Source organism: Delphinus delphis, chromosome 9, assembly GCF_949987515.2.
Source record: "Delphinus delphis chromosome 9, mDelDel1.2, whole genome shotgun sequence".
NCBI lineage: Eukaryota > Metazoa > Chordata > Mammalia > Artiodactyla > Delphinidae > Delphinus > Delphinus delphis.
Window position 1 is genome coordinate 21396390 of NC_082691.1, and position 23738 is coordinate 21420127.

General features: G+C 42.2%; 1 protein-coding gene across 3 annotated transcripts in view; it reads left to right on the forward strand.

The window, feature by feature from the left end:
• Window positions 1-23738, forward strand: part of NAPEPLD (N-acyl phosphatidylethanolamine phospholipase D) — an 86111-nt gene that overhangs the window by 35494 nt on the left and 26879 nt on the right. The window contains exons 1-2 of one of the 3 annotated variants that reach the window (XM_060020295.1): window positions 7552-8563; window positions 18874-19180. In XM_060020295.1, the coding sequence (XP_059876278.1) occupies window positions 8325-8563; window positions 18874-19180 (546 nt within the window). In that variant the 5' untranslated portion in view covers window positions 7552-8324. Of the gene's footprint in view, window positions 1-7551; window positions 8564-8863; window positions 9010-18873; window positions 19181-23738 lie in introns of those variants that run through there. The other 2 variants (XM_060020296.1, XM_060020297.1) reach the window with 2 other exon arrangements.

Here is a 23738-nt window from a genome sequence, read left to right on the forward strand (position 1 = left end):
AGAGAGCAAATGTTTAGTATCAATAAATACATGTTTGCTGGGCCAAACCAACAATGCGACACAAAGGGGAATTTTAATAGGCTTTGCTAGGTTCCTCCCTTGTCTACCACACCTAGTTCATATTATACTATAGATACCTCTGGTGATGGTTCTTTCTGGAATAGGCCCTCTATCTAAATCCTTTTAGGCAGTTAAGTGAGAGTTGCAGAGAAAAACTTCCCGAGTCTTCTGTTCCTTCCTCACGCCAAGAGACACATTTTGGTTTGGTAAATTTTGCTTCCCTACCAATATCTCCCAACACTAGGACTTCTGCTCCTTTCTCTGAATCTTCCAACCATGACTCCTAGCACCAGCCTGGAAATTTGATCCTCTGAAGCCTGGAAATTGGGTCTTTCAGAGCTCAACCTGGAAGTCACAGTATAGAGTTTAGACATGTGTGTCTACTCATGAGTGTTATGTTAATGGACAAATATTATATATATATATATATATATATAGTTATAGTTATCACAGTTCAAAGACTGCTTAAAGGAGAATGTGTTGGTTTTCCATTGCTACTGTAACAAAGTACCTTAAATTTGGTGATTTATACACATTTATATATTTTCTTATGGTTCTGGAGGCCAAAAGCCAAAATCATTTTCACTGGGCTAAACTCAGTGTGTCAGCAAGGCTGGTTTCTTCCAGAGGCTGCACACCTTCCTTGGCTGTGACTGCATCACACCAATCCCTGCTGCTGTTGCCACATTGCCTTCTTTTTTCTTTTTTTAAAAAATTTATTTATTTATTTTTGGCTGCATTGGGTCTTTGTTGCTGTGCGTAGGCTTTCTCTAGTTGCGGCAAACAGGGGCCTACTCTTCGCTGCAGTGTGCAGGCTTCTAATCATTGCGGTGGCTTCTCTTGTTGCGGAGCACGGGCTCTAGGTGCGTGGGCTTCAGTAGTTGTGGCACAAAGGCTCAGTAATTGTGGTGCACGGGCTTAGTTGCTCCATGGCATGTGGGCTCTTCCCAGACTCTAGGCATGTGGGCTTCAGTAGTTGTAGCGTGTGGGCTCAGTAGTTGTGGCCCACGGGCTGTAGAGCACAGGCTCAGTAGTTGTGGTGCACAGGCTTAGCTGCTCCGCGGCATGTGGGATCTTCCCGGACCAGGGATCGAACCCGTGTCCCCTGCATTGGCAGGCAGATTCTTAACCACTGCACCACCAGGGAAGTGCCTTGCCTTCTTCTCTCTTTGACCTTCTACCCTCCCTCTTCTAAGGACCCTTGTGATTACATTTAGGGCCCACCTGGATAATCCAGGCTAATCTCCCCATTTTAAGATCCTTGATGACATGTGTAAGTCTCTTTTGCCACATAGGTAACATTCACAGATTCTGGGGCTTAGGAGGTGAATATTTTCTGGGGAAGAGAGGATTCTTCAGTTTACCACAGAGAGCAGTATTCTTTGTTCTTGAATTGGAAGCAGATTACACACACCTCTTTGTGGCTGGAGATTTGGGAATTTAGGGGTAGCTGGGAAGGACTGGGACAAGTAACCCTCATTAGTTGCTCAGCCTCTAGACAATCAGATACCAGAGGGGTTTGGGGGGAAGAAGGCCAGAAGAAGTCTTTTCTCTCCCTGCCCATAATACATGCCATCCAAGTTGAATTAACATTGTGCTGGAAATGTGGTTGGCAATTTAAAAAGGGTTAAGGGACTCCTGAAAATTTTTTCGCTGAATCACTGATGGTAGAGCCACGTGACTAGCTGAGTCAACTGTTATACAGATGCGGGAGGTTCATAGTTTTTGATTCTGGATTGGCTGTGTGTACAGTTCGGGACATGCTGAAGACTGTTCTGAGTCTTTTACCCTTAGACCCAGGTAAAAAGCCCTGTGCTTGAGAGCCCACTCTGGCCTCCTTTGGCTGTACCTCTCCTCGGGTGTGCCACAGGGACCTGTCTAAATGCTCTCCAGGTACCCAGGAATTTGGAGTCCTGCCAAAATGCTCCCAAGCTTGCTTCCAGGGCATGCACGAACCTCTTCCCCATGTCCATCCTCCTGAGGTCAGGCAGCAAGGCCCATGGGTGGCCAAGGGGTGGCTCTTTGGGGAATGGAAGGAACTTAGATATGGGGAAGGGTTCATATGGGTAAGCTCCAGGCCATCACGGTACAGAGCAAAGCTCTGGAGCTGATATCACGGACCAAAGGCCAGCTCTCCCAGACGGATGGCCAGGGTCTGGTGGAGAACTCTGGGGAGGCTGAGAGCTCCAAAGAACCTGGGCTTCCTTGTCTTTATGAAGGTGTATTTTGTCAGGGTAGGAGGATCAAATGTTTTACTTAACCATGTGTCAGCTTGATTTATGACTTTTAAATAATTAGATATGTAGAATATGTCTCTTGTTAATACTCTTGCCTTGGGCTCTGTATATGCTAGTGGCAGGTCTGGCCAGAGCTACACTCACTGCTATGAATAGCAACGCCTAAATCAGAGGTACCGCACACATTGCACAAAGCAGTGCAATGAAAGCATCATAATGTGAAGGAATCAAGTCAAGTTTCTTTGGGCGGCAAACTGAATGTAAAAAGAAGTTCAATTAATCCAACAAGTCATTAGGAAAGTATCTATCTTAGGGCCCAACCTTCATAAGATAGAATATTTAGTTAGCTAGGGTGAAGAGGATAAATAAGACTTAATGCCTTCAACATTAACAGTCAGTTTCTGGTGTTTAGATTTTGGAAAATATTTGATTCTATATTCTAAATTCCAATCTTTTGTTGTAACTGTGCAGTTCAGTTGCATGGGAACCCAAAATAACATTAGCAAAAAAGTATGAGAACAAAGAATGAGTGATATTTCACAATCAGTGTGACCAGAAGACTTCCCTCAAGTCATATTCTTTGAACCACTTAGGTGTAGGAGGGCTCCTCTCTCATTGGAAAAAACCACGGCGGGTCTTCCCATATTCTTCTGGTTAATTTGTCAGTGGATTCCTCCTGACAGTCTAATAAGGATTAAAAATTGAAGTCTATATTCAACACAAGCAGTGTTTTTAAAGTTAAAACTGGTGTTTTAAAAGTTAAATGAAGAATAAACTCAAATATAAAAGTTCAAAAAACCCCTGGAAATCTAATAATTTTTCTTAATCACAAAATACATATGTATTGGTGACTTTGGTTTCCTCTTTCACTTTTCCTTTTTAAATGCATCTAAAGTTTCATGATTAAAAATAGTCTAACACAGAGGTCAGCAAACTTTTGGTAAAAGGTCAGATAGTAAATATTTTAGGCTTTGTGGGTCATATGTCTCTGTTGCAACAACTCAGCTCTGCCCCCTGCAGTGCAAAAGTAGTCAGGTGATATGTAAATGAGTTAATGTGGCTTTATGTCAATAAAACTTTTATATGAACCCTGAAATTTGAACCTTACGTAATTTTCAGGTATTGCAAAATATTATTTTTTATTTTTTTCCCCCAACATGTAAAACTGTAAAAAAGTCATTCTTAGCTCACAGGCCATACAAAAACAGGTGGCAACCTAAAACTATAAAACTACTGAAGAAAACAGAAGAAAAACATGACATTTGACTTGGCAATGATTTCTTAGATATGAGAGTAGAAGCACAGGAAACAAAAGTAAGAATAGACAAATGGGTCTCTATCAAACAAACTTCAGTGCATCAAGGACACAGCTAATGGAGTGAAAAGGCAACCTATGGAATGGAAGAAAATATTTGCACATCATACCCAGAATATAAAAAGAATCATATAACTCAACAACAAAAAATCAAATAACTCAATTTAAAAATGGGCAAAGGACTTCAATAGACATTTCTCTAAAGATGATATATAAATGGCCAGCAAGTATACAAAAAGATGTTCAAGATTCCTAATCATCAGAGAAATACAAATCAAAATCACAATGAGATATCACCTCATACCCATTAGGATGGCTAATATCTAGAAAACAGAAAATGACAAGTGTTGATGAGGATATGGAGACATTGAAACACTTGTTTGGTGTTGGTGGAATTGTAAAATGATGTAGCCACTATGGAAAGTATTGAAAATTTAATAAACGGAAACCTCAATTAAATAGAGTTGGGAGAGCAGAAGGGAGAGCTCTCTCACCCTGCAATGATAGTAGAGCTCAACAGGAAGAAGGAAGACTCTACTTTCTACTTTCCTGACAAGGATTCAGCCAATGAGAAGTCATGGACTCTCTGTTTACTGAGCCCTCCCAACTTCCTTTTCTCCTCTATAAAAGTGTGCTCCTTCCCTTGCTATACGGAGACTTGCACATGGCTCACCATGGTTGCAGACCCTGAACTGCAGTTCTCTGCTGATACCGAGTCCATCTTTGCTGGAGAAATATCTGGCAGTCTATTTGTTTCAGATCAATAAAGCAGTATTGAGGTTCCTCAAAAAAGAGAATTGCCATATGATCTAGCAATCCCACCTCTGGGTATATGTTTGAAAAAATGGGAGGCAGGGTCTTGAAGAGAGATTTGCACACGCATGTTCATAGCAGCACCATTCACAGTAGTTAAGAGGTGGAAGCAACCCAAATGTCCATTGATGGATGAATGGATAAATAAAATATGGCAAATGGAATATTATTCAGCCTTAAAGAAAGGAAGAAAATCTTGTCACGTGCTGCAATACAACATGGATGAACCTTGAGAAGATTACGCTAAGAGAAGTCAGTCACAAAAAAAACAAATACTGGATAATTCCATTTGGATGAGGTATTTAAATAGTCAAATCCACAAACAGAAAATAGAATGGTGGTTACCAAGGCCAGGGGGTAGTGGAAGAAGGGGTATTGTTTAATGGGTAGAGTTTTAGATTTGCAAGATGAAAAAATTCTGGAGATCTGTTTCCCAACAATGTGAATATACTTAATGCTACTGAACTGTGCATTGAAAATTTACCACCTTAACCATTTTTATGTTATGTGTTTTTTACCCCAATACAAGAAGTGAAAAAGTATCACTATAATATACATGTTGAGGACTTTATATTCTGAAAAAAAAAATAGTTTGAATCAAAAACAAAACAAACCAGGGGGCAGGCGAGATTTGGCCCTCAGGTCAGATTTTCCTGACCATTGGCCTAATGTAATCCAACTCCCCCTGTAATCAGCATGCTGTCTTCACATATTTTCCTCCAAAATCTTGAGTCACCAAATGTTACAACTGCAAGTGGCCACGGAAACTCAGTCATTTTGGAGGGTAGGAGTGGGGGCCTGGTGAGGTGGGAAGGGTATTTTCCAAGGTCGAAGAGGTAGTTAATGGCAGAGCACTGATTTAGAAGTTAGCTGCCTTATTGCTTTTCGGAGTTATCTGTAGATTGTTAATGATCATGCAAATAAATTTTGATTTAACTGGAGGTGAACTCAGTAGTTAACTGAATTCCACAGGTGCTGCTATAAATACACATTGAATTAAAGCCCTCTAGTAAGTAGTCACGCTGTGCTCTAGTCCTCTGTGCCTTTTGGCCTGGAGCTGGGAGAGGAAAGGACAGTACTGATTGCAGAACTCACTTTACAGATGAGCTGTTGTGCTAAAATTGGTTTATATGTGGTTTCCCAGAAGTAATTTAACTAACATTTTGTGAAGTATTTAAAATAAGCTCATTTGGGACTTCCCTGGCAGTCCAGTGGTTGGAATTTCACCTTCCAATGCAGGGGTTGCGGGTTCGATGCCTGATTGGGGAGCTGGGATCCCACATGCCTCGCAGCCCCCCCCAAAAAAGAAAAACCCAAAACATAAAACAGAAGCAATGTTGTAACAAATTCAATTAAGACTTTAAAAAATGGTCCACATCGAAAAAATCTTAAAAAAAATAAATAAAATAAGCTCATTTAATACTAGTCTCCAGAAATGTTACCTTGGCCACCAGCCACTTTAAGGGAACTGTGTAAATTTGCCCCTCTTCTTTACAGCATTAATTAACATTTAAAAATGAAGTAATGTTAAAACAAATTCAACTGAGTAAATTTTAAAGATCTTATAGGCTTTTTTCAATGATACATGAATTGGGCAGCATCTCATTTAGCAGATAGAAAGAAGCTCCAATGAGTTGTACAAAATGAAAGACCTTTACAGGCAGAAGGGAGTGGACCAGGAAGTTAAAATAGCAGAAAGTGGATTGGTTGTGACAGGTCACTTTCCTTTAGGGGATGGCACGGGCCTATCAGGCCGATTAACTAGTGCTGACCAGGTGATTCCTGATTGACTGATTTAAGATTCCTATTCTGGGAGAGGGTGACATTCTGAGTCTCCATTTGGTGATGTGGAGCTTAGCATAAGTGACTCCATTTTAGGCCTGTTGTTTTAACAGTGACAGTTTAAAAGACAAACAGTTATATGCTGAATGCCTGACTTCCTAGGGGTGGCGTAAGAAGGAAGGACAAATAAAACCCAGTTCAGCAGGTCAGGATCTAAAATTAAACCATGAGTGAAAGGCACAGTGTTCATTCTGCTCTGTACTGCGAAGCAGGGCAAGCTAGAGGTTTTACCTGGAGTGATAGAAATTGTTTTACTAAACAGCTTTTCATTGTCTAGAAAAATTAAGCTTTGGAAGTCAAGTAGAAATTACAACACAATCCATAAAGTTTATGTAGTAAACTACATAAAAGTTTATGTTTAGAAAGCATAAACATTAATTAATACAGCTTCAATTATAATCTCTGTGTTGTACTAAAAGGTTACTATTCATTCCTCCTAGACTTTCCTGGTCTACATAAATGTGCTTATCAAAAGCACCTGGTCTCAGTGAAAAACAAGCTGTAAACATTTGTCTCCATTTATCTGTAAGTTTGTAGAGAAGAGTTATCAAGCGAACGTTTCAAATTGCTTCTTAAACAACATAATAAGCGAATGCAATGCATGAGCCTAGGCAGTTAATAAGCCTAGTTCAGAAAAAAAAGGCTATAAAAGTCATTCTTGGGACAATCGCACAAACTTGAAACTGGACTGAACATTAAATGGTATAAGGGAATTGTTTCCTTAGGTGTGCTAACGGTATTGTGATTGAGGCGAACGTCCTTTCTTTAGAAGAGGCAGGCTGAAATATTTAGGGGTGATTGATTTTGTTGTCTGCAATTTATTCAAACGGTGTAACAAAAAGGCATCTCTATTTTCTGTATGTTTGAAAATCATCATAAAGAATTGCGGTGAGGGGAACAGAGGGCATCTTTTTAAAGTTCCTTAGCCAAGAGCATTGTGAAGACCTCCTTAGCTAACAGTAGCTTCAATGTACAGTTTGGGTTTGTAGCGCTGTGTCTTTTTTTTCCTGTTGCACCTGAGGTACCACTGAGTGAGTGCAGTCTCAGCCCAGCCCACGAGCAAGCAAGCAGCTCTTAATCACACTTAATAAGGCTGCAAGCTACCCTGCGGGGGTGAAAGTCCATACCTGGCATAATCTTCTTTACATTCCTACGCTATTACACTGGCACGGTCACTTTCAAATTGCAAAACAGTTCGGTTTGCATTTTCCACCAGTCCTATCTGCATTCGCAGTCCCAGACAGAGGGCATTTCTTTCTGGCCCGTGGACACACCCCGGAGGACTCTTATAGAGGAATCTCTTTGCCCTGCCACCCATTATTGAATTCTATTTCCATCTGTCTATTCTTAAATTACTTATTGAAACAGTAAATTTCATCCTGTAGTTCAAAAAGGAAAACCTGGGAAAAGCTGGGAATCATAATTTGGTGCTCTGTTGTCATCATCCTGAGATTTTTTTAAAACAAATTTAGATGAGAACTGTGTATACCAGGAAGCTGTGACATCTTTTTAATAATGAGCACAGACCGTGACAAGGCAATACTTGCCATGAATATTCAATACCTACTGTACAGACTTCAACTTAGTTTGGTTTCTTCGCTACGAGGCTCGTGGCACCATAGGTTGTAAGTATCCTGCTACCAGGTGCTGGTCTACTACGATCACGCAGGCTACGAGAGGCCCCCAAGATCCCATTTAATTTTAGCAATTAGGGAGGGTGTTCTAGAAGCTGTTCACGCGATCTGAAATTTATCTTCTGGGTCTAGGACAGGACAGCAAATTTGGTGTCAGAAGGGCTCGCGCAGAGTGCGAGAGAGGCATGGGCCCGGCTAGGAAGGGCGAAACGTGCCGCGGCGCCGCCAACAAGGCCTCGGAGCCGGGGCCTGGGAGGGGTGGGCGGCCATCTTGATAAAGGCCTGAGCGGCGGACGGCGCGGGGCTGACGCTGGCGGGGCTGCCAGATTCGAAGGACACAATGAGTGAGTGACCGGGCAACGTGGAGCGGAATCTAGCTCGGCCAGGGCCCCGCGCGGCGTGGGGGCGCCCAGTGGGCCTCGGATGCGGCGCCGGCTCGCCCCCAGGATGGTGAGGCGGCGAGCGCTGAGGCGCTGCCTGCAGCTGTTAACGCCCTCGGCGGAGCCGGCGCTGCGGGGCCGGGGGCGGAGGAACCCGGGCGCCGGCCACCGTCGCCCTTTCCGCTGCGCTGGGGCGCTGTGTCCGGCGGCGCTGTGGCCCGTGGCCGAAGAGCAGCAGCAGAGGCGGCGGCGGCGCGCGCGCCCGACCGACCATCGCGTCAGGTGAGCCCACGCTCCGTGCCCGCTTCCCTGCCTCCCTGCCCCCCCCCGCTAGCGCCCGCCTCCCTGCCCCCCCCTCCCTGCCCCCCGCCCCCCCCACTCCAGCGCCTTTCCTTCGCCCGGCTCCGCTTGCTTCCTCTCGGTCTCTGGGTGGAACGGTCCGCACTCCCCAGCTTGGGGCTGCTTGGACTCTTCCGGGAGTAGAGCGGAATGTGGGTGGGTCCCTGCTCCCAAGCCCTGCCTCATCTCGGAGATGCTGCACTTGTGAGTGGCAGGGATTCGTTTGAATTTCCGCACTTCACGAGGTGCGGAGCCCGCATCTCTGAGGCTGCCTGGATGAAGAGCCACATGATTTTTTTCGCTTGGGAGAGTAGCCGTCCCTGGGATTTGTTATAAGTCCAATCTCCTCTGCAAATCACGAGGTTGCATCTTCACCGATTGGAATACATGTGGGTGTATTTTTTGGTTGTACGTAAATGAGTGGGTGGACAACTTCCTTGGAGCAATTTATTTCTGCTTCACCTGTAGTATTTATTTCTAAAAATCCGTTCTACCAGGTTTCTCCCGTTTTATCTTAAACTAACCATGGAATGGAAATGAGCGAAAGATTGGAGCAAGGTGCGGCGAGGTGGTGGAAGCCGGCGCTTTCTTGAGTTTTCTGTTTCTCAAATTGAATATTATTGCAGGCTTTTCAGACCAGGTATTCAGATAGTTTTTTTATTTTTCAGCTGTAATTCTGGTAGTTGAGATAAATACGCTTATACAGGCTCCCGAGTCTGAGATGCATCACATCTCAGTTGAACCTGGAAAATATTGAGTATGAGAAAAGTTAACCTTCAAAAAGTAGCTAGGTTTTCGGCCTTGTCTTTACTGCAGTTGTTCTATATATGTTGTAATATGACTCACCTGGTTTATTTTGGCTAATTAGCATCAAGTGTTTGCTATTTGATAATTCTAATTAAGTTAATGAGAAAGTCATTCCTGAGATACAGCTGTCTGGAAATTAAGAAATAATTTCCATCTTTGTTAAGAATGGATATCTAGCAGTTCCATTTCTATTTTCAGTTTCACTGGTTTTGATTTAGCTGCAGACGTCGATATCATTTAGAAAGAAGTTATGTAATCTTTGAAAAGATTACCTATTTCCCACAGTAGTCTGATTTTGTTGCAAGAAAATTTAGATCTGCTGGAGAAGAAATTTAGGGCCTGTTTAAAATGTAAGAGAGATATTGATTTCAATTCAAACTGTTAGTTAACTGAAGATATTGTCGCAATTTTCAGGTTTTATTTCATTACATTCTGCAGGCTTTCCTGCTGCAAGAATTTCATGTCTCCAAGGGATGAGAATAGTGTATTTCTCATACTCTTATCTTCCTTCACAATTTCAAATTGTACAGATTTCATATTGCAAAATTTAATTTTTAAATTATTCAATTACAACTGACTGATATTTTAATATAAGCATTCCGTCATCGGGTTTGGGTTTTGGTTATGCTTTAGATGATACAATCATCCTGTATGAAAAGGGTATTATGTTACTTTGAGTATTAGTGAGCTTGCGAAATTGGGGAAATTTTTAAGAACATGTTGTCCGTGTTTGACAAAGTACTATTTGCCTTTAATTGTGTTGTTTTATTCCGCTTTTTCATTGTAGTGGTAGATAGCTGTAGCTATGTTACCGGGCTGGCGTGGGTAGTGTCAAAATAGCTTCAACCGAGGAGGTCACCGGAAGACCCGGACCAGCAATCTCGGTCCTTGTGATAGCATGCAAAGAATTGCAGACTACCACTTAGGGCTTAAGCACAACGCAGAGTTTTATTAAAGCATAATCACACTCTCAGAGGGAGAGCGGGCTGTTTCTAAGAAGTGAAGCCAGGAGCTCTTGTGCAGGCTTAAGGGTGTTTATAAGGAGCGCTCTGCGAGGAGGCGGGGCGCAATCGTGGGTGAGTGACAGGAGGTCATTATTTGATTGACAGCCCCGAGCTAGGTAACAAGTTCCTTATTGCGCATGCCCTTACCCTTGATTCGCTAAGAAAAGCCCAAGGGGGATGGCAAAACCACCTGCAGATTTTATTATAATGATGGTATAACGAGTTTGGTTTACTCTAGGTTACACGCCTGTCTAGTCTGGGCACGCACAGCCCGGGGAAGTCCCCTTGTGTTACTGTGCTCCCTCTTTATCAGGATAAATTGCTCGCCACAACACCATAGTTTCCCCCGTTCTGGGTGGAGTCAGGGGAGGGTCGTCAGATGGTCGGGGTGTAATTCCACTAGTCCCCTCTTTTCGCCACTGTCACCTCCTTGCTGCTAATGTCTAACTACCTAACAGATATAGTGGGTTTTTCCATTCCATTCTGCTCTTTTTTTTGTAAATTAGAATATGGCTGTAGCTGAAGGACTGTGTTGATCTGGGCATTTTAGATTGAAATGCATACAAATAAAAAATGTTTTCGTTGAAGTATTACTAGGGAAATGGATTGAGCACATAATTAATGGTTAACGAGCACCTTTATCCTGAAGGCCTGTGAGGGCATATGTAAAACTGGCATTAAAAAATCACCCATGTGATTTCCAGCATGAGAGTCAAGTAATGTGCTATTCTAACTGCTAGAATACCAAAAAATTCTACCTATCTATATCTATAGTGCTTTCATTGACTTGTCTTTTGAATTTAATAAGCATTTATTGTGTATTTAAATTTTTTAATACTTTATTTTTAACATCCTTATTGGAGTATAATTGCTTTACAATGGTTTGTTAGTTTCTACCTTATAACAAAGTAAATATTTTATTAACAGACTTTTGTGATAGATTATGTATGAACTCATATATCCCCAGGGGCAGTCTTGTTATGTCAGAGATAGTCTTTTGCCAACTCAGCTGGTTAAATAATGTATTATAACTTTATAATTTACAAAGCTCTTTCAAGTATTCTTGTATATATTTATATTTACTTTGGTTTTAGAGACGTACAATATGTGAGATTATTAATGCCCTTCCACCTATGAGGGAAACAGGAAACTGAGAGCCTGGGAGATTTTAGTAATTTACCCAGGGTTCCTTAGCACAACAGCCCTGGCCTTTGGCCCAGTACGTGTATGCACAGCTGCTGCTTATTAGAAAGGAGGTGGTACCAGCTGAAGCCAAGGTCATAGTGGTTGGGATCAGCAAACTTTGGTCAGCATCACAGCCATAAGTTGCAGCCCTAAACCTGTTGGGTGTGAATGGTAAGTACCACTGGCTATGGGGGCACAGGGCTGACATCTAGATGGATCAGCATAAATTCAGAAATGATTGAAAATCAACTCAGTGTACGCCTGCTACCTAGAACAATTCACCTTTCCCCTCGGGGGCAGTAGATTTTCCTGTTTATCTAATTTGAGGGCCTTCCCAGATTTAAGGGACAGTAAAAAATGGCTGTAGACTTCTGTGCTTCTCTGTAATCTCTCTCAGTTATAAGAATGAAATGGTCAGAATATAGGAAAACCAAGCTTCCTCATTGTTCTGGCACCCCTTAAAATGGGCAGACACTTGATTTGCTTACAAAAGATCCTGTTGCTAGGAAAACTGGATGACAGAATAATTTGTTTTGAAAGTTGTTTTCTGTATTTTGAAGGTCTTTCAAACTACAAAGATGTTCGTTTTCTTTTCAAGTTACTGTGTTCATTCCTTTGGCTTCTTTAGAGAGTTAATGCAAAGTACTACTATCTGTATTGTGTTATTCTGTGGTTGAAGTAACTAATGATGGTTTAAAGAATTTCTGAGCTCGAAGTTCTTTTTTAAACTTGAGGCTAGTTTATCTGTTTATGAGCTAAACTAAGTGAAATACCCACCATGAGGTGAAATATATCATTTATCTCCCCATGCTGACCACAAGCTCTGTTGGTTCTAAGTGTTTCTAGGCATAATTCAGGTGAGAAGATGGCTAATCAGCAGTCCAGGCTCCATCACCAGACAGAGCTGGACCCTTGGAGTGCCATGTACCTCTCTGCCCTGACTTGCTTCTCCTGTAAAAGAAAGGGGTCACAGTATGATGACTTGGGTCATGGAGTGTTCAAGTTAGAAAGGACCTTCGTATGCGGCTGGTCCAACCCCTTAACTTAGATTTCCTGTTTCTACTTTTTTTTTTTTTTGGCTGCGTTGGGTCTTTGCTGCTGTGCACAGGCTTTGTCTAGTTGCGGCGAGCGGGAGCTACTCTTCATTGTGGTGCGCGGGCTTCTCATTGCGGTGGCTTCTCGTTGCGGAGCACGGGCTCTAGGGCGCGCTGGCTTCAGTAGTTGTGGCTCGCGGGCTCTAGAGCACAGGCTCAGTAGTTGTGGGACAGGGGCTTAGTTGCTCTGCTGCATGTGGGATCTTCCTGGACGAGGGCTCGAACCTGTGTCCCCTGCACTGGCAGGCAGATTCTTAGCTACTGTGCCACTAGGGAAGTCTCTCGTATTTCTACTCTTGCAAGAGTTTTTAGCCTCTCATGTTGCCACAAAAGTGAAACGTCAAAATTAAATGTTTCCACCATTTCACAGAGATGAGGTACAGATCTTCCTGACTTACGATGGGGTTACATCTTCATAAACATGACTGAAGTTGAAAAGATCATAATTTGAAAATGCATTTAATACACCTAATCTATCGGACATCATAGCTTAGCCTACTTTAAGCATGCTCTGAACACTTACATTAGTCTACAGTCTGACACAAAGCCTGTTTTATAGGAAAGTGTTGTATATCCCATGTACTTTATTGAATACTATAGTAAAAGTGAAAAACAGAATGCTTGTAAGTGTATGGGTCGTTTACCCTGGTGATTGCTAGCCAGCGACCCCAGTCACCCACTGGGACCTGTGACTTGCTGCCTCTGCCCAGCAAGGGAAGAGAGTATCTTTTGGTTCACATATTACTAGCCCGGGAAAAGATCAAAATTCACAGTTCGAAGTAGTGTTTCTACTGAATGCATATCGCTTTTGCACCATTGTAAAGTCAAAAAATCATAAGTTGGACCATTGTAAGTCGGGGACCGTTCGTACTTTAAAATTCTTACTTGAAAGTCCATTCCTTTCTTATTCTTTCCTCATATAGTGTCTCAATTTTATATGTAGACAAACTGTCCATCGTGTGTAAATGTATGCGTGCCTTTCGGAGCCCATGTTTTAACTGGGTGAATGTGAATGCTGGAGCGTGTATCGAATATCATCACAGAAGAATTTGACATAAACGTCTGATGTTCTCGGCAACATTCTCTTGGTTAAGCACGATTATGTAGAGCTTTATAATTTCTTTTTGCTTAGCTGCCCAAATATCTTAAAATCATACTTTATAATAAAGCTCATCTCCAATTTAGTATACACTGCCCACATTTTGTTGAAGGCATTACTATGCATATATATGGTACCCTGAGGCTGCAGAGTGATCAATCTTTCAGGTTTTCCCAGAACTGAGGGCATTCCCAGGATATAGGACTTTCAGTGCTAAAACTGGGAAAGCCCCGAGGTGTTGATCCTCTTACCTGAAAGTCTCTTCATTGGACTTGATTAAAAATTCTTCCAGCTGGAAGGATAAAATGCCAGGTGGTTATATGCTGGATGAACTCAAAGGCATCTTTTCAAAGCAAGGAAAATATCTTCAAGGCCCCATGTGTATTTTCTGTTTATATGACTGAAATATAGGAGTAATTTATTATTCTTTTCTGTGTAATTTTAAATGAAAATAATTTAGCAATTAAATAGGATAGTTACATCATTTGAAATCGCTGTGTAATATTAAAAGGGCAATTATAGGGCTTCCCTGGTGGCGCAGTGGTTAAGAATCTACCTGCCAATGCAGGGGACACAGGTTCGAGCCCTGGTCTGGGAAGATCCCACATGCCCCAGAGCAACTAAGCCTGTGTGCCACAACTACTGCGCCTGACTCTAGAAGCCCACGAGCCACAACTACTGAATCCCGCGTGCCTAGAGCCTGTGCTCTGCAACAAGAGAAGCCACTGCGATGAGAAGCCCACGCACCGCAAAGAAGAGTAGCCCCTGCTCGCCGCAACGAAGACCCAACACAGCCAAAAAAAAAATAAAATAAAATATAAATAAATAAGTACATTTATAAAAAGAAAAATAAGGGAACTGGTATTTATTGAGTGTCTACTAAGTGCTTTTTACTTTGAAAGGGGATAAAAGAGACATTGGAGAAAAAAGACATTGTTGAAAGCAAGAAAGGCTAGCCTTGTCACTGAGACCATACTGTTGGCTGTATGCAACTAACTTTAGAACCTAGGTATCTGTTTAAGATAAATTTATTGGATTTTCCGTGCATATTCAACATGATTAGTGGAAAGAGCATGAATTTTGCAGTCTGATCAACTTGGGTTGGATTTCCAGGTCCAACTGTTAACAGCCTTTTGACTTCAGGTAAATTATTACCCTCTGTGAACTTCTGGTATGTCACGTGTGACGTGAGGGTAATATCTATCTACCTTGAGGGAATGTTGTGAGGATTAAATGAGATAATGAATGTGTATAAAATGTCTGACACATATAGTGCTCAATAAACGATATACCTATAGTAGTCATGTGTGCTGCTCTGTGTACCCATGTTTGGATTAGGAAGGCGCTCTTTTTGGATAGTTACTTTGTGTGTTTTTATAGCTTCCCTAAACTTCCAAGTTATGGTCATTGTATCAGTTAGGATTAGTTTGGGGAGATCCAGAGTTGCAAGGTCCAGGCTTGGTACGTGGCCTCTGTCTGAAGTCCTAGTCGTCTACGCCATTCCTAGAAGTGGCCGTGATACTCATGGCTCAAGATGGCTCCAGGCAGCAGGATGCAGGAAGAATCCAGAATGCCTCCCTTTCCTATATAAGACTTCTACTTCGATCGCATCGGCCATCCCTAGCTGGAAGGTGTGGAAATGTAGTCATTAACTGGTGCATAGCTACCCTAAGTAAAACTGGTGTTCTGTTACTGAGGAGAAAAGGGGGATTAGATTTTATGGTAGGCATCTTCTGGTCTCTACCACTTTGTCACCACTTTACCACCATAGAATTCAACTACTGAAGTATTCCCTAAGATTTTTCGATTTTTATCTCCATAATTAGTAGACTTAGAGGGAATGCCCTTTGTTGAATTTTGTCTCATTGTCCTTTGGTTACTTTTGCTTCTCCTGTAATTTTATTCCCAGCAGATTCTCTCAGAAACAATTAACTCTGTCTCAGTGAAGAGTGATTAGGATTTAAGCTCCTGTTCATTTATTCGGTCAATAAATAGTTATTGAGCACTCATGATGTACAGGCTGCTGTGGGTTATTATAGACAATGGCAGTTATTACTGAGTGTGGTTCCTTTTTGTTTGGTTTGGCTTATAGTTGGCATATAGTTGCTTGCAGTAGTACATCCAGTAGTAGATCCTTTGTATTTCTGTAGTGTCCATTGTAACTTCTCCTTTTTCACTTCTTTTTTTCTTTCTGTTTCTTTTTTGGCTGCACCATGCAGCATGTGGGATCTTAGTTCCCCGACCAGGGATTGAACCCGGGCCCCCTGCATTGGGAGCATGGAGTCTTAACCACTGGACCACCAGGGAAGTCCCTCCTTTTTCATTTCTAATTTTATTGATTTGAGCCCTCTCCCTTTTTTTCTTGGTGAGTCTGGCTAAAGGTTTATCTATTTTGTTTATCTTTTCAAAGAACCAGCTTCAAATTCTTTTATCTTTTCTGTTCTTTTATTTGTCTCTATTTTATTTCTGCTCTGATCTTTATGATTTCTTTCCTTCTACTAACTTTGGGTTTTATTCTTCTTTCTTTAGTTGCTTTAGGTGTAAGTTTAGGTTATTTGAGATTTTTCTTGTTTCCTGAGGTAAGACTGTATTGCTATAACTTCCCTCTTAGAACTGCTTTTGCTATGTCGCATAGGTTTTGAATCATCATGTTTTCACTGTCATTTGTCTCTAGGTAGGTATTTTTTGATTTCCTCAGTGATCCATTAGTTGTTCAGTAACAACGTGTTACTAAACGTGTTATTGTTTAGCCTCCACGTGTTTTTTTAGTTTTCTTTCTTTGTGATTAGTTTCTAATCTCATAGCGTTGTGGTCAGAGAAGATGCTTGATATGATTTCAATTTTCTTAGATTTACTGAGGCTCACTTTGTGGCCCAGCATGTGATCAGTCCTGGAGAATGTTCCATGTGCACTCCAGAATGTGTATTCTGCTGCATTTAGATGGAATGTTCTGTAAGTATCAATTAAGTCCATTGGTCGAATGTGTCATTTAAGCCCTCTGATTCCTTATTGATTTTCTGTTGGATGATCTGGATGGTAGTTCTTCTTGCTTCTGGCGTCTGCCCTCCGGTGGGTGAAGTTGGTCCAGGGACTTGTGCAGGCTTCCTGGTGGGAGAGACTGTTGCCTACCTGCTGGTGGGTGGAGCTGGGTCTTGTCCCTCTGGGGGGCAGGGCCGTGTCAAGGGGTGTGTTTATAGGCGGCTGTGGGGTCAGGACGACCTTAAGCAGCGTGTCTAATGATGGGTGGGGCTATGTTCCCACCCTATTGGTTGTTTGGCCTGAGGCGTCCCAGCGCTGGATCCTGCAGGCTGTTGCTGGGGCCGGGTCTCTGTGCCAAAATGGCGACCTCCACGGGAGCTCACGCTGTTGAATATTTCCTGGGGCCTCTGTCACCAGTGTCCTTGACCTCACAGTGAGCCACAGCCAACCCCGTCTCCCCAGGAGACCCTCCAAGACCCGCAGGTAGGTCTGGCCCAGGCTTCTGTGGACTCACTGCTTTGCCCTGGGTCCCAGTGCACATGAAACCATGTGTGCACCCTCGAAGAGTAGAGTCTCTGTTTCCCCCGGGACTGTGTGGCTCCTGCACTCAAGCCCCACTGGCCTTCAAAGCCAAATGCTCTGGGGGCTCCTCCTGCCCATGCCAGACCCCCAGGCTGGGGAGCCTGACATGGGGCTTAGAGCGCTCTCTTCTGTTGAAGACCCTCTGTGATATAGTAATTTTCCAGTTTGTGGGTTGCCCACCTGGCAGGTATGGGATTTGATTATATTGTGAAAGCACCCCTCCTACTGTCTTGTTGTGGCTTCTTCTTTGTCTTTGGGTGTAGAATATCTTTTTTTGTAGGTTCGAGTCTTTTTGTCAATGGTGGTTCAGCAGTTAGTTGTGATTTTGGTGTTTTCGTGAGAGGAGGTAAGCTCAAGTCCTTCTGCTCCGCCATCTTGTCTCCTGCCCATGAATTCACAATTTTATATTTGCCCTCCTATCTTTAGTAAAGAAAAGGGTCGTTTTAATACACTGCTAGATTACATAGCTAATGAAACTGTTTCAGTTCATTGAAATGTCTGCACAGGGCTTTGCAGGTTAAAATTAAACTGTCCTCCCCTCCCTTCACATGCAGTACAGATTTCCCTTGAGAATGGTGTTAACCCCACAGGCGTTTAGGAGACTAATGGGAGGGCAGGTATGTCCCAAGCATGGGAAGTACACTGGATAATAAATAAAAGAGAGAATGTTCTGTGGGAGTTACGTGCACAACATGCATCGGCAAAGAAAATACTGCTTTGATTTTCCGTGAATTTCATTTTTAACTGAGTTTATTGACTGAACCAGTTTTGCTAAAAAGCTAAAGGAAAGCAAAGCAAACAGAAACTTAATATATAGTACCTAGGAGCACACTATAAAATGGTGTATTTCATCAGTTTTAAGACATTTTATTCCGGTTTTAACACCACCCATGTCAGGGTGAATCATACAGTGCAGGACATAATTATAGTTGATAACATTTTAACTTAGTGGCACATAAAATAACTGCCTTACAAATTCATGGTGTCTTAAATTGGTTGAAAATCAGTATAACGTAAAGATCTTCATCAAGTTTTGAACCTCCTTTTTTGTTTGTTTGTTTTTTGCTTTTTGCGGTATGCGGGCCTCTCACTGTTGTGGCCTCTCCTCTCCCGTTGCGGAGCACAGGCTCCGGACGCTCAGGCTCAGCGGCCATGGCTCACGGGCCCAGCCGCTCCGCGGCATGTGAGATCTTCCCAGACCGGGGCACGAACCCGTGTCCCCTGCCTCGGCAGGCAGACTCTCAACCACTGCGCCACCAGGGAAGCCCCACATAAGGAATTTTTTTAAAGGTTTGGCAGTAATAAGTAAAGCAAACACCTTTTCTATTTAGCAAGCAGTAATACTGGATTCTAAAATTGTATTTTGCAGGAAGAAAGTTTGAGCCTAATAGAGACATTGTTATAAGTTTGAGGAAATTTTTATTGGTTAAGAAATAATACTACGTGTATGTTTTAATGTCTGTATGTTAAACTCAGTATATTCCCCCTCCCCCTTTTTTTTAGCTCTTCACGAAAGGACATGGATGAAAATGAAAGCAACCAGTCCCTGAGGACAATTTGCCAATATCCTAAAGAAGCAGTAAGAAAGCGCCAAAATTCACGCAATTCTGGAGGAAGTGATTCTTCTAGGTTTTCCAGGAAGAGTTTCAAACTGGATTACAGACTAGAAGAAGATGTAACTAAATCAAAGAAAGGAAAGGATGGGAGATTTGTTAACCCTTGGCCAACGTGGAAAAATCCCTCTATTCCAAATGTTCTCAGATGGCTGATGATGGAAAAAGATCACAGCAGCGTTCCGTGCTCCAAAGAGGTAGCATCTGGCTTTCTGAGTGCTGCACATTTGCTCTTAATATATGTATCACTTAACGTTGCTGTGAATTGTATTATGACACTCCAGTTAGCTAATTGAGCTCTTTTGTACGATAAGGTTCTGGGGAGATGACATGAATAAGGTGCCTTCAAGTTCACAGTTGAGCAGCAAAGTACATGTGTGAATAACCAGCTCTGATGTGGTGGCAACCAGAAGTAGGAACGGATGTCTTAAAACTATAGGAAAGGACGCAATTAATTCTGACTGGTGGGATTGGAAATGGCTTTACAGAGGAGATGATACTTGAGCTGGGCCTAGAAAGATAAAAACTATTTGGCAGTGGTTTTCCAGGTGGATGATGGGCGTGGGGAAGGTCACAGAGGAGAGAAAGTGCATGGCGTGTTCTAGAAAATAGTAACCTGTGTTTTGGAATATGAATTATAAGGGTTAAGCCTGGAGCGCTTGGCTCTTCATCCTTGGAAAAAGCTGCTAAAGTTGTAAAAGAAATCGTCAGATAACCTTCCACTCCTTTAAAAGTTGGGAATAGGTTACTGGGCTTTCGATATGCTAGTTATACTTAGGATGAGACTATTAACCTTTGGCCTGTGGTTTATGAGATGAGTGAAATTTCACTTCAGCAGGGAGTCGGTGGCTCCCAGTGACAGGAGTGCTTTTTTCTCCTTTCTTAGTTTCTTGCCCCTCTACACCTCCTACCCCACTTGGCCTCTCTTTTCCAACAACCCCTGTCCTGCCAGGCCTTGTGGGGAACTGAGAGATAAGGAACTAGTAGACACTGGAAGTGGGTGGGATGAAAAGAGTGGAGGTATCCCTGAAGCGTTGATCTGCAGTAAGGCAGGAGGCTGGGGAGTGGGTCGGTGGCGGTGGTGTTAGATCGTTTACCTTAGTAAGTGTGTCTATTTTTCTTTAAAGGATGTGAGATTTAAAAAAAACCCAAAAAACCCATATTGTCACTTTGATGCTAAAGAATGTTCATAGTATTAATCCTAGTTAACAGAATTGAGTAACATGAATATTTTCTCAGCACTGTTTAAGAATGAGTCAGGATATTAATAGATAAAGCCTTAGTGTATGTTTCAACTTTGTGGATGGGAGGAACAAGAAAATTTTATGTCTTCTGGAGAACCTGGTATGAAGAGAAACATGGAGTCAGGCTGTGAGAAGAAGGGTTTAGGGTAGGGGGCCAAGATGGGTCTGTTACCTGTTCGGTAAAAATTCCTTCCTGGTTTTTGGGCCACGGTTTCTAAAAATACAGTAGTAGTAATGCTGTCTTTAGTTTTCTTTCATTTCAAACAGGAAAGTGAGTGACCACATACATCTCTGAACTCTGAACCAAATACATCTCTGAACTCTGATGATTTGGAGATATTGAAGAAACTGGGTTCAATTTCTGAGAACTCACCAGGCCAGTTGTTCTTAAACTCCACTATTCTAGGTACTAGAGAGAGAGCCATGAAAAAGCAGAAAGACAAGGGCTTCCCTGGTGGCGTAGTGGTTGAGAGTCCGCCTGCCGATGCAGGGGACGCGGGTTTGTGCCCTGGTCCAGGAGCGGCTGGGCCCATGAGCCATGGCCGCTGAGCCTGCACGTCCGGAGCCTTGCTCCGCAACGGGAGAGGCCACAACAGTGAGAGGCCCGCGTACCGCAAAAAAAAAAAAAAAAAAAAGCAGAAAGCCGGGCTTCGTTGAGCCTTCGGTTTAATGGAAGAGAGACAATAAACAGATAAGAAAATGATGTGGGATACTGAAAGATGATTGGTGCTTTGAGGAATAATGAGGCAGAAAAAGGAAGTTGGGGGGTGGGAGCTGAATTCTTTAATGAAGTGTAAGCTTTCTTTTTTTTTAAAGGCAGGAGTTCTTTGTGTTTCTTTGCTTTTTATTTTAATTTTTATTTTATATTGGAGTATAGTTGATATACAGTGTGGTGTTAGTTTCAGATGTACAGCTAAGTGATTCAGTTGTACATACACATGTATCTATTCTTTTTCAAATTCTTTTCCCATTTAGGGTATTACCTAAATAACGAGTACAGTTCCCTGTGCTAAACAGAAGGTCCTTGTTGATTATCTGTTTTATATACAAGTGGGTACATGTTAAGTGTGAACTCCTAATTTATCCCTACCAGCCATGTTTCCACCCACCCCCGGCAACCGTAAGTTGGCGTTCAAAGTCTGTGCGTATGTTTCTGTTTTGCAAATAAGTTCATTTGTATCATTTCCACCTTAGACCCTACCTTCGAGCTATATTAGATGACATTTGTCTTTCTGTGTCTGGCTACTTCACTTGATGTGATCATTGCCGGGTCCAGCCAGTTGCTGCAAATGGTGTTGTTTCATTCTTTTTTATGGCTAATATTACCTTGTATATATGTACCACATCTTTATGCATTCGTCTGCTGGTGGACAATTTGGTGGCTTCCACAACTTGGCTATTGAAAATAGCCCTGCAATGAACGTTGGGGTGCATGTGTCTTTCCAAAGTACGGTTTTCTCTGGATATATGCCCAGGAGTGGGATTGTTGGATCATATGGTAGATTTATTTTATTTTTTTAAGGAACCTTCATACCGATCTGCATAGTGGCTGTTACCAGTTTACGTTCCCACCAACAGCATAGGAGCGTTCCTTTTCCGTACGCACTCTCTCAAGGATTTGCTGTTTGTTGACTTTTTAATGATGGCCACTGTAACTGGTACAGGTAATACCTCCTTGTAGTTTTGATGTGCTATGATAATGAGCGATGTTAAGCTTTTCATGTGCTTTAAAAAACAAAACAAAACAAGAAAAAACCTCGTGAATAAAATTTACCTCCTGAAATGGGCTTATTGAAAGTCGGCTCTGTTTTCAATTCTCTTTCAATCACCTACCACACTACATTTCTAGAGGGCATTTTTCATTTAAGCCTCACAGGCCTTGTGAATGTGAAGTACCCATAAGCACTGGTTTCTTTTTGTTTTTTTTTAACGTCTTTATTGGGGTATAATTGCTTTACAATGGTGTGTTAGTTTCTGCTTTATAACAAAGTGCATCAGTTATACATATACATATGTTCCCATATCTCTTCCCTCTTGCGTCTCCCTCCCACCCTCCCTATCCCACCCCTCTAGGTGGTCACAAAGCACTGAGCTGATCTCCCTGTGCTATGCGACTGCTTCCCACTAGCCATCTATTTTACATTTGGTAGTGTATATATGTCCATGCCTCTCTCTCGCTTTGTCACAGCTCACCCTTCCCCCTCCCCATATCCTCAAGTCCGTTCTCCAGCAGGTCTGTGTCTTTATTCCTGTCTTACCCCTAGGTTCTTCATGACATTTTTTTTCTTAAATTCCATATATATGTGTTAGCATACGGTATTTGTCTTTCTCTTTCTGACTTACTTCACTCTGTATGACAGACTCTAGGTCTATCCACCTCACTACAAATAACTCAATTTCGTTTCTTTTTATGGCTGAGTAATATTCCATTGTATATATGTGCCACATCTTCTTTATCCATTCATCCGATGATGGGCGCTTAGGTTGTTTCCATCTCCGGGCTATTGTAAATAGAGCTGCAATGAACATTTTGGTACATGCCTGTTTTTGAATTATGGTTTTCTCAGGGTATATGCCCAGTAGTGGGATTGCTGGGTCATATGGTAGTTCTATTTGTAGTTTTTTAAGGAACCTCCATACTGTTCTCCACAGTGGCTGAACCAATTCACATTCCCACCAACAGTGCAAGAGGGTTCCCCTTTCTCCACACCCTCTCCAGCATTTATTGTTTCTAGATTTTTTGATGATGGCCATTCTGACTGGTGTGAGATGATATCTCATTGTAGTTTTTATTTGCATTTCTCTAATGATTAATGATGTTGAGCATCCTTTCATGTGTTTGTTGGCAATCTGTATATCTTCTTTGGAGAAATGTCTATTCAGGTCTTCTGCCCATTTTTGGATTGGGTTGTTTGTTTTTTTGTTATTGAGCTGCATGAGCTGCTTGTAAATTTTGGAGATTAATCCTTTGTCAGTTGCTTCATTTGCAAATATTTTCTCCCATTCTGAGGGTTGTCTTTTCGTCTTGTTTATGGTTTCCTTTGCTGTGCACAAGCTTTGAAGTTGCATTAGGTCCCATTTGTTTATTTTTGTTTTTATTTCCATTTCTCTAGGAGGTGGGTCAGAAAGGATCTTGCTGTGATTTATGTCATAGAGTGTTCTGCCTATGTTTTCCTCTAAGAGTTTGATAGTTTCTGGCCTTACATTTAGGTCTTTAATCCATTTTGAGCTTATTTTTGTGTATGGTGTTAGGGAGTGATCAAATCTCATACTTTTACATGTAGCTGTCCAGTTTTCCCAGCACCACTTATTGAAGAGGCTGTCCTTTCTCCACTGTACATTCCTGCCTCCTTTATCAAAGATAAGGTGACCGTATGTAAGCACTGGTTTTAAAGTTGTCATTCCAGGAAACAAGGCAGCAGCATTTCTGGTTGCCCAACTTTGGTTACTCGGGCAATGAGAGGCTTAGGGAAAGTCCTGCTGCTGGGTTTTAAATGAGTGGAATGTGCCA